Genomic DNA, 11,453 nt, shown 5'->3' with positions numbered 1-11,453 from the left:
AGTTTTGAGGCCTTTTTGATTTTTATAACAAGTGGACTTCACACCATTCCATGCCAACATCATATTGTATTCTATGGGCATGAGATATGGGTCTCAAAGGTTAATGATACTGCATGTCCCAGTTATTAATTTTTATATCTAAGAATACGTGCACACCCCATTATATCCACTGGGCTGAAAAAACAAGCATTGTGGGCTCTTATGTAACTTCACACACTGCACAAAAACAGTCTTCACCCCATGCAGGTGAGAAGTCTGATACATGAAAAAGCAGAGTTGATAGGGCTAAGAGAGAAATCTGCAAACGTTACAAAAGGCCTTGATAGGTCAGAGGTGGTGGCCATCAGTGACGTCAGCACGGCTGAGGGGGTTATATAGAGTCTTGCCTTCTGTCTGCTTAATAGGCTTCTCTCTACAGTACACTACTGGAAGACAACAACACAGGTACAATTATGTTCAGGCTTTAAAAACTATTATTTTATACAGTATATAAAATAGTTTTGCTCAGTGGTCTTGGCTGTTTATCAAATATCAGTACCATAGTGTATCAATAAGGGATTTTAGTTATTTTACTTGTTTGGAACATTACTTTATTGTTCTTTTAACATTGGAACATTATTTTATTCTAGTACTGTTAGTGTTTAACCATGCAATTAAGAATTTGATCAATTGAAAATGTTGTTTAAATAAATAGTTTTTATAAAGTGCTACATTGTGTTATGGCAACATCTAGTGGGCAGGTTATCCTGGCAGTCAAATGTTCTATTATTACAAAATACAATTTCAAGTAGCAGTAGGTCATCATAGTATTTATCGTAGGTAGTATACTATTATTACACACTCTTAAGTTTGCTAATTATTATTACTTGACTAGCAGCATTAATGGCAGCATAGTGAGCATTTAATGTCAATTTTGTGAAATTGTCTCCTAGTATAAGCAAAATTCATGTTTGTCTCATGTCACTTTTACGTCACATTTTAGTCTAACAGATCTTTAATCTTTTTTCAGAAAAAAACGTCAATATGAAGCTGTACCTGGCTGTTGCCACCTTGATGCTTGTGCTGATTGCACACTCTGGTAAGAACCAAAAACATATAAATAACATCTACATTTTGGTCCTTCTAACTCCAGTTCTTGGTGGCTTTTATTAAATTGTTTTTGTAAAGGTTTTATCCTCCTTACACAGAGGCTCAAGAGGAGTCCACAATTGAGCAGCAATTTGCCAATTTCCAGGCAAGATTCAAGGAGTTTGGGGATGACGTGACAGAGAAGACCAAAAACGCCCTGAAGCAGATTGAGAATAGCGAGATTGTCAGCAAGACTAAGTAAGATCAAGTAACACATATGAGCAAGTGGTTGTACATTGACCAGTCATTGCCATCTTTCATGATTTGAACCAACCAGCTTTGTTTAACAGTGACTTTCCCAGTCTTAATGGTAACGTCTGACATATTGACATTTTTCTGCCCTCAGGGACTGGCTTACTGAGCAGTTGGAGAAGGTTAGGCAGAAGTTTGATGAAGTAATCAACAAGCCTGAGTAAACCCTGCAGTCCCTGCCAAAAGTGACATCTGAGTCCACATGCCTTGTTGTGCCTGACAGACACAATCTGCTCAGCGATAATCTGTGCAATAGCTTGTCATTTTCAAAAGCAATACCAATGCTTTCAACTTCTGAAAATGTTCCAATAAATCCTGGAAAATGTCCAAACAATTAAAAAGAACTAATCCAGTTTTTGACTCATGTCTGCATTTATTTAATATTTTGAGAGTTATATGTCATAAGACATATACACTACTGGAATAATACAATTTTATGGCATTTATGATTTCAATATGAAATGGAAATTAAAAAGAAAGAACACAATTAAAACTGATAACTGATAAGCACACATTTAAGTGAGTCAGATGACATGAACATGCACATAAACAAGATTCTGTTCATTGGTCTCTTAGTATGTGTTTACTATAAATCTTTAATAGCAAATTCAAATATTGTTCCATGCCCTTTAATGGTATGGGTTCAGAAAATGACCCCCACCAGGCCACTTGATTTTACCAGGTTAAAGTCACTATTTGATCTCTGTTAATAATCATCAGTCTTGTCCAGTTAAATCAACACTCCTACTCTAAGTTGTTTTTATTTCAGTCAGCTAATGTAAATAGCATATCATCTGTCTTTCTGGTATAAGGGTCACAGTCCCATTAACCACTTCTACTCATTAATCTGTTTGTTAATGTCTGTATCAACTTTCAATACAAATATTTTGGTCTTCTTGCAGCTACAGTGGTTCTTGAAAGTTTGTGAAACCTTTAGAATTTTCTACATTTCTGCATAAATTTGACCTAAAACATCATCAGATTTTCACACAAAGTCCTAAAAGTATACAAATAGAACACAATTCAGCAAATGCGACAGAAATATTATACTTGGTCATTTATTTATTGAGGAAAATTCTGGATGGAGCTCAAATCTTCTCTATTTCCAGACTGCTGGGACTATGGCTGCTCCTAAGGCCATACAGACTTCATATAAATCCATAATGAACTTTTTCACACTATCTGTTGTTACCCAGATGAGGATGGGTTGCCTTCTGAGTCGGGTTCCTCTCAAGGTTTCCTCCTCTTAAAACATCTTAGGGAGTTTTTCCTTGCCACCGTCGCCACTCAGTGGCTTGCTCAGTTGGGATAAATTCACACCTTTAATATCTGTATACCGTGTTGATATTTCTGTAAAGCTGCTTTGAGACAATGTCTATTGTAAAAAGCTATACAAATAAAATTGAATTGAATTGAATTGAAAGTGACCCAATATTACATATCTGTGAGTGACAAAAATATGTGAACCTCTAGGATTAGCAGTTAATTTGAAGGTGAAATTAGAGTCAGGTGTTTTCAACCAATGTCTCATCTTGTTTGTGGAAGTGTATAATGGCACAAACAAAGTAGATTTCTGAGGACCTCAGAAAAAGTGTTGTTGCTGCTCTTCAGGTTGGAAAAGGGTTGACAAAACTATCCCTAAAGAGTTTTCTGGGTTCTCTTTATCTACTTTTAGGACTTCTGATGATGTTTTAGGTCATATGTATACAGAAATATAGAAAATTCTAAAAGATTCACAAACTTTCAATAGATAAAATTTATCTATCTATCTGGGAGCCCCTGTTTATACATTACAGATCACATAGCAGCCTTCTGTCTGACTAGTTCATCCATAGATTTGATCTGATGTCTTTACCATTCACTTAAACCACCTGTTTTTGCAATTAATGTACATTTTTTCCAACCTTATATTTATTTTTGCGAGTTTAGTTATGTGTTTAGGTATGTGTATAATTTCCTTACCACAGCTACATATTCTATCACTGGCACTCTTTTTGTATGTTTTATGTTTGCCTCTTTAATAAAAACCGTCGTTATAAAATACAGTTTCCTATATTTAGTGTGCACTGAATAATAAATAAATAAATAAAATAAAAAATTATATATATATATATTTCAAAATATTTTCAGTATTCATACAGCATGGCATAGTGGTGTAGTAGCATTTCTGTCTTACAGCTCTAGCATCCCCGTTTGATCCTTGATCCTCTTTGTACCCTCATGGGTTTCAGCTGGGTTCTCATTTTTTCCCCACCTCCCAAACTCATGCCAATGGGTATATTGGCTGTGTGAAATTTCCTCCAGATGTGAGTGTGTACAGGATGCCCTACAATGGAGTGGAGTGCCAGTGACAGAATATGCAGCTGTGGTAAGGAAATTATACACATACCTATCCATGGTGTAGATCCAGCTTCATGTCTAGCATTTCCAGGATAGACTCTGGATCCACTGAGACCCTGACAAGGATAACACAGTTACTGAAGATAAATGAATGAGTGAATGAATGAATGAATGAATGAATGAATGAATTGAAATACAACCCCTGGCAGAAATTATGGAATCACCACACGTAGAGGATGTATACCCGATTTTTTTTTCTACTTCGTAGCACATAAACAAATCACAGACATGACAGAAAACAATTTTTTTGAATAGCTGGACATTGTGGCTTTGTGAAAAAAAAAATCACAATTAATACTATGTTGCTCCTCCTCAGGCTTTTATTATAGCCCAAGTGAAGGTATGGACTTCAGTAATGAAAAATAATATTCTCAATCAAGCTGACTCCAACTTTCTCGAATAGCAGTTGACAGAGCAGCTTTGCTGGATGGAGCCTTGTCATGGAATGAACTGTTTGCTGGCCATGTTACTGAGTTCATAAGCCTTTCCTGAAGAAAAGCTTTAGCACTCTTTGCTCTGAGGCAAGATGCATTATAATCCTGAAAACTGACTTCATCATCACCAAACCTATTTTCTGGATGGAATGAGAAAGGTGTCCAAAATTTCAGTGTACACCTTTGCATTGACTGTTCAGGTCTTCCCTGGTCCTTTACCTGACATACAACCCCATATCAAAAATGAGTTTGGAAATTTGATTGCTTTCTTCAGGCAGGCCTCACTATATCTTTCATTAGAACAACACCAGAGAATACTTCCAGCATCATCTCCATGGCCAGTGCAGATTCATGATTAATAACTGAATATTATTTTTATCTAATCATCCACACTCTATGATTGCTCTTTAGCCTACTGTAACCTTGTTCCCTTTCAAAGAGAACTCAACGTTGCATGAGCTCCACACTTTGAGAAATGTAAGGCTGGTGCCAAGATGTCTGAACCTGGAGAGAACGGCTCTCTGAGGAAAGAGGAATCTCATGGGAATTAACACTCAAACTCTCTCCCACCTAATTAGCATCCTCACCTGTGACAGCACATCATGCTGAGTGGACACTGGAAGAGCTACATTGTTTCCTTCCTCCTCTCTCCTCACACCCTTCTCTCTCTGTGTCGAGATCACCTTAAATACACCCAAGGACTATATGCATTACATAACATGTTTTAATGTGAATAAGATGTTGACTATACATGTTTGCTGTCATACAAAAGGTCTCACTGCGTCTGGAAAATATGGTCTCATTCCCTCAACAGCAGCTCAAATAAAAATATTACATGCCATTAAAGGCATACCCTCCCAGGGTCCCTCACTCAAATTACCTCCTATATGTAAATTAAGGTACATCCTTCCACAAATATCAAATTATAATCACAAACAACACCATTTGTTGGACCCTCAGAGCATCTGGGTATTTAGGGGACAGCTGGCGAAAGATTCAAGGAATCTGTAGACAGATCTCCCGCACGACTGCTGTGTGTAGTTTTTCTAAACCAGGTATGCAAATTTTAACTTTCTTATGTTGTATTATTATGTTTTGAATTTGATTGGTAATGTAATGCTGAATGTAATTATTTCTTCTTATTATTAATGTGTTCATACCTGAATAAATTGAATAAATTATTAGACTTGATTATATTCTGACTTAATTATTGTATCTAGTAGATTATGTTAAGTCCTTGTTACCGCAAATCTGTGACCAGCTTAGTACAGGCTAAAATCTTGGTTTAGGTGTAGCATTGGGGCATGCCAACTGAGATTTTAGAGGTCAGGCTAACAACTTGGCTTTAAGGTAAGTGTACTTAATGTGTACAGGCTCGATATGGAATTTCCGTTTAGGACCAAGTCTAAATAGGGTGAAGTCTAAACCTCTGGTTATTGTAATATTTTTCTAGTTACGTGTACATAGGAAACTATGGCATGATTATATAAAGCTAATTTTAACTCAGATATTATTGGTCTATCTCTGTAAATTTTAGTGGTCATGACCTCTAACTAGAAATAACGTTACTATAATTAAGTGTTATTATCTAAGTAGACTAAACAAGAGTACTTTTTAGAAATGGGCAAGCATGGGTGGCCATCTAAATAGTATTAGTCAATTATCTCTGGCTAATGACCAAGACTGCAGAGTTTGTGACCGTGATATCCATGTACACAGCCGGCGCAAGACTCTGAGCAACATAGAATCCGAATGAACGAGCACAATTTAAAGTATAGAATAAACTAGAATTAATCAAATGTAAAAGATCAAACGTATTTACAGATCAGTGATCTACAAATAACTAAGAAGCAAATACAACATTGAGGTTTTTACAATTGGAGTCAGATTTAATTTAAGAGAGAGTCAAGCAGAATTGGAATGATCAATTTGATAATCTAAATGTATTCACATCAATTCGAAAAGACGGAAACATGCAGGAAACCTTCTACCATGTCATTGGATACCGTCATTGGACCACTGAGTGGACCATTACAGGATGCGCGCTGAAGCTTGTGTAACATCATGCCAATTAACAGGAGTGCCCTGATCAGGTGACATGGCAAATAAATGTGATATCAATGCCATCAGCCTTATTCTCTTAAGCGAGACTGCATGATGGTTGTTTGTTTAACGCTCACAAAAATACTCTTCATTTCCTCTCTATCTTTTCAAAAAAAAGAAAGATTTTTTTTTACTTTTCTGTCCCTTTAAAAAAAGAGAGAGAAAAGTATGATTGCGAGAGAATTCAGGAAGTGTGTTACGCCTTGCACCCATTTCATCACGGACGGAGGACGGACACACTTTCTGTGTGAAGTGTCTAGGGGTGTCTTAAGCAGCCCTTACGATGTCTGAGTGTGTGCATTGTGAAAGCCTCACAATCAGGCAGCTCTGCTTGCGGCTAGCTCTCTTCGTAGCTGAAGTCCTGGGGATCTCGAATGGATCTGGAAGAGGAATCGGAGATGAGCGCTTCTCTATCTCTTGCTCTGTTTTCCAGGTCTGGCTCTCTGCCGGATTTTGGAGCTCGCATCGTGACTCCTCCTTCTGCTATGGAAAGCCAAAAATAAAATAAGAAAAAATCCTCTCTGACACTGAGGAGCCAGAAGAGTGTGCCAAAACGGAGAGCAGCTCTCAACCATATAAAGAGCTGTTTGAAGTGATTACTAAGGTTTTTTCTACCCAGTGAAAATAAATCTCCCTCACACTGCAGATAACTCCCTTTTTTCCAGAAATGCATGACAAAATATCACACTTCTGGGGAAAACCAGCTGCATTTATAAGCTCCATGATGTCGGATTATTCGGCCATCGTGGGGAAGGAACGGCTATTTAGCTATGCCGAAGGTGGAGGAGGTGCTTGTGACCTACCTCTCTCCATCGACGGCAGGTAATTTAGAAGGGCCAGCTTTGACATCCAAGCCATGTAAGGCCACCTCAGCGTTGGTGGGCAAGACCTATGTAATAATGGGTCTTGCTTGTGGGTCACTGCATACAGTGGTAGTGTTGCAGGCCTACCAGCAGACCTGCTGAGTGAGCTCTACATACGGTGGCATTCAGCCAGTTCCTTCCCCATTGTGTCAAGTTCACCCGGGCATCCACGAGTGAAACGGCCCGCCTCCCCCCGCAGAGAGCCAGGGGAACCGGGAGGCCACAGTTGCATCCTGCTAATAGGCCTGGCCTGAAAATGATCATAAAGATAAAGCAGACAAAGAAGGAGCAGTCCTGAGGGGCCACAGAGGGATGTATCAGGGGACATGAGGTTGTTAGGGCAGTTAGCCCCAGTACTACTGTGACCGTGGATTTAGATTTACCACGAGGAACACATTTAAAGGGTTCTTTATATTTACATTTATTCAGTAATTGATCTGATAAGTGATTTGACTACAGTGTTGCTAACAAGTTTTACATCTGACAATACGGCAGTGGGGCTAATTTTATAAAAGAAAAAGAAAACAAATGAATATATTCTTCACCTTGCCCACTTACATTGTTTGAAACAAATAAAAACGAAATAACACTCACAAAATTATGAGCTCCTGCACCGCACAATACCTTCAATTCCCAAGAGTTGAAACTCCCAACATTTTAGATGAACACTGTATAAAACAACAGAAAGTACCAAATCACATAAGAACACAATTTAAATTGAAGTATATAACATCGTGAACTAGCAAAGGAAAATAAATAGCCTTGCACCACATGGCATTGCATCATACCACTGCGGACATTACACGCGATATAACTCTCTTAATATGATACTTTGTTGATATAAACTGAGAAAACATACATCCAGAAGTGGTATTTAACCAAAATATTGTCATGAACTATTACACTTACCACTGGATGGTGTGAAATCTACCGAGCAAACCCAAGAGCGGACTTCTCTCCCGCACTTCTCACAGAGCATTGCGTAGTGTGTGTGCGCATGCCTAGCCTATTCACTTGAACCTACTTACTGACATCTCTAGGACAACTTAGGCAATAATCAGACCATTTACCACTTGGTTACACTACTGTAGGGCCTTGCCTAGCCAAGGCTGTCCCAAGTTTTCAGTGTTCTCTGGTCAACGTGCTGTCATAGGGCAATGAAAATCTGATGGTTTCCCTCCAATGGGAACGTTAATGTCACTAAAAGACCATCTGGCAGCGTGGAAACTACTGCCAAATGTGTCTCCATGGGTTCTGTCTACCGTAGAAAAGGGTTACTGGGTCCAGTTCAGAGCTCGACCCTCCCCGGTTCAGAGGTGTGCTCCCCACAGTAGTCACCACAGGAAATAAGATCCCTCTTAGACAAAGGGGCCATAGAACATGTACCCTGTTTCCTGAGGGAGGGAGGTTTTTACAGCCATTATTTCCTGGTCCGCAAAAAAAAAGATGGATGCAGCCAATTTTATATCTGCGTCATCTGAACTATACTCTTTGGACATACAGATTCAAGATGCCCTCATCTGGAGTGGCATATAAATTGCCTAGAAATGATGGCCGTATTTCTGGCACTTAAATTCTTTCTTTCTCAATTGAGAGGTCACCATGTGTTAGTTGTGACATATATGCTGTGGCGGTCTCATATATCAACCACCAGGGAGGATTATGTTCATGCCTCCTATTCAGGAAGAATTCTTTAGTTTCAGGAGGAAACTAATTCTTCTCTAAGCAGAGGGAAAGTTTTTGTCAATGAGTGCAATGTACATTCTGGACAACTGGAATGTGGGGGCAGACATCTGCTGAGGAAGGGGCTGAGGCCCAGGGATTGGAGGCTCCATCCACAACTGCTGGAATTTAAATGGCGGAGGTTTAACCAAGCAGAAGTGGATGTGTTTGCCTCCGAGGAGAAAACACACTGCCCGCTGCGGTTCACACTCACTCCTCCCACACCATTGGGGCTTGACGCCATGGTGCACACATGGCCGAGGTCACATCTGTATGTTTTTCCCATGATTGCTCTGCTCCCGTAAGTTCCAGTAAGAGTTGACCAAGACTGTCTACATCTGCTGCAAGTAACACCTTATTGGTTAATAATATAATAGACAATATCACTGCTGGACGGCACTCCTTGGGAGATTCCCTTCCACAGTGATCTACTGTCTCAAGCCAGAGGGAGGATTTATCACCCTTGGCCGGAACTATGGAAACTGTGGGTTTGGTCCCTGTGGTGCACCAGCTCATAGATTCTGGACTCGCAACTGAGGTTGTAGAGACCATGTTGAACACTAGAGCACCTTGCACAAGGAAATTGCATGAGCTCATGTGACGACTTTTTGTCTCGTGATGTGAGGAATGTCAGCTAGACTCAGTGAACTGCACAGTAGCTACAGTCCTGGAGTTCTTATGAGGACGTTTCTTAGCAGGGTTGGCTCCTTTTACAATTAGGGCCTACATGGCCACCATTTCGGTCAGCCATGCCCCTATTGTTGGAGACTCTGTGGGGCAACATCCTCTAACTTCTAGGTTTAGGTGTGTTGTCAGATGGCTGAGGCCAATCTGCAGACCACGCTTACCTTCCTGGGACCTTTCTGTGGTTCTAGAAGGTATGTCAGGTGCCCCATTTGAGCCCTTAGAATCAGTCTCTGAGATCCTTCTGACTCTAAAGGTAGCTTTTCTGCTGGCCCTGACATCTCTCAAGCGAATAGGAGACCTACGAGCTCTCTCTGTTGTCCTTCCTGCGTTGACTTTACCCCTGGATTAGCCAAGGCCTTCCTATATCCTAGGCCGGATTATATTCCTAAAGTGCCTACGTCTGCTGCCCAGCCAGTAGTGTTGCAGGCTTTCTGCCTTCCTCTGTTCCTCACACAGGAACAAGAGAAATTGCACCTACTGTGTCCAGTAAGGGCTCTCTGCTGCCAGTGTAAGTCGTAGCAGCTGCTGGTCTGCTTTGGCAGCGACAGCAGAGGTGATGCTGTGTCGAAGTACTGCATCTCTAATTGGATAGTGGAAGCAATCTCTATTGCATATGAGGTGCATCGGTCTCACTATGCCTCTGAGCATACGGACTCATTCCCACTACAGGTGTCGCTTCCTCAAAGGATTTGTCCAAAGTGGTACCCTTACAGGATGTGTGCTGCAGTGGGGTGGTCTATGCCACACACATTCATTCAATATTACAGCCTGGATATACATTCCACCCTGGGCTTGAATGTCTTTCTAACGGAATGTCTGGGTTACCCTTTTCACTGAGATGGCAATGAGACATTGCGTAGCTTTGTCATACTGGGGCACGCCTGTGAATTGCGTCTTTGCTTCAGATAATACAGGTTGATGGTGCGGTTCACAGGTGCCATTTTTATATCACTTTTAATGTCTGTAAGCACTCTCTTTTAACTGCAGACTAATTTGCATTTTTAAACTTGTGCTGGTGTTTGTTTTAGAAATGCAAATTGCAAGGTGATTCCATATTTTTTTCTTCTACTTGATCGAGAAAAAAATATGCCATTGATTAAAATAAATTAATTTCATTTGTTTGAGGTTTTCACGAAGCCAGAATGTTTGGCTATTAAACAAAAATTGTTTTGTGTTATCCATCCATCCATCCATCTTCTACTGCTTACTCCGTTTCAGGGTCACGGGGAACCTGGAGCCTATCCCAGGAAGCATCGGGCACCAGGCAGGGTATACCCTGGACAGGGTTGTTTTGTGTTATATCTATGTTTATTTTTACTTACCAGAAGCAAAAAAGCCTGGTGAACATCCTTCAAGTGTGGTGATTCCATAATTTTTGCCAGGGATTGTAGCAATATGGCTGATTGCTTAGGAATCATAATTTACCTTACACCACAAATTCCACCATAGCAGTGTTAGGCATGTCCTTGTACATCAACTCATGTGGAGATGAAGACACCTCTATCAGTCATACCCAAAAAAATGCATTAATAGATCAATAACTGCAAATTAGTCCTTACAGTGGGGGAAATAAGTATTGAATGCATCAAGATATTTCTCCAATGAGGTTATTCACATGAAATTTTCACCAGACATCAGTATTAACTCAAGAAATCCACAAATATAAAGAATTCACAACATTAAAGTCTATAAATAAAATTATGTGTAATAAAGTGGAATGACACAGGAAAAAAGCATAGAACACGCTAAGAAAAAGCAGTTCTTCAAGGCAAGGGACCAGCTGAAATCTGTAAGTAGTTAGAAAGTAATTATACCTCCTATCTGTGCAAATTAATATCAACTGGGTTAGTAAATTGATGGTCTA

General features: G+C 39.8%; 1 protein-coding gene and 1 long non-coding RNA gene across 2 annotated transcripts; one reads left to right on the top strand and one right to left on the bottom strand.

The window, feature by feature from the left end:
- The first annotated feature begins 229 nt into the window (after positions 1 to 229).
- On the top strand, positions 230 to 1,733 carry apoc1 (apolipoprotein C-I). Its single transcript, XM_017467864.3, has 4 exons — positions 230 to 444; positions 1,010 to 1,078; positions 1,188 to 1,326; positions 1,475 to 1,733. Exons 2-4 carry the CDS (start codon positions 1,024 to 1,026, stop codon positions 1,542 to 1,544), a joined length of 264 nt encoding a protein of 87 aa, XP_017323353.1. The 5' UTR covers positions 230 to 444; positions 1,010 to 1,023; the 3' UTR covers positions 1,545 to 1,733.
- Positions 1,644 to 10,768, bottom strand: LOC108263427 (uncharacterized). The gene is made up of 3 exons (XR_001812162.3): positions 8,090 to 10,768; positions 7,775 to 7,848; positions 1,644 to 6,800 (listed from the first exon to the last, which is right to left on the bottom strand). It is a non-coding gene; the product is annotated as an uncharacterized LOC108263427 (long non-coding RNA).
- Between the last annotated feature and the right edge of the window lie 685 nt (positions 10,769 to 11,453).

This window comes from Ictalurus punctatus, chromosome 1 (assembly GCF_001660625.3).
Source record: "Ictalurus punctatus breed USDA103 chromosome 1, Coco_2.0, whole genome shotgun sequence".
Classification (NCBI taxonomy): domain Eukaryota; kingdom Metazoa; phylum Chordata; class Actinopteri; order Siluriformes; family Ictaluridae; genus Ictalurus; species Ictalurus punctatus.
Note: the sequence above shows the minus strand (reverse complement) of the source record. Positions and strands in the feature narration are given on the sequence as shown.

Bases quoted from the DNA above. Each gene is read 5' to 3' on its own strand.
- apoc1 (XM_017467864.3), top strand. From the start codon at position 1,024: ATGAAGCTGTACCTGGCTGTTGCCACCTTGATGCTTGTGCTGATTGCA. The intron at 1,079-1,187 runs GTAAGAACCAAA...CTCCTTACACAG, and splicing joins TGTGCTGATTGCACACTCTG to AGGCTCAAGAGGAGTCCACA. The intron at 1,327-1,474 runs GTAAGATCAAGT...TTCTGCCCTCAG, and splicing joins GAGATTGTCAGCAAGACTAA to GGACTGGCTTACTGAGCAGT.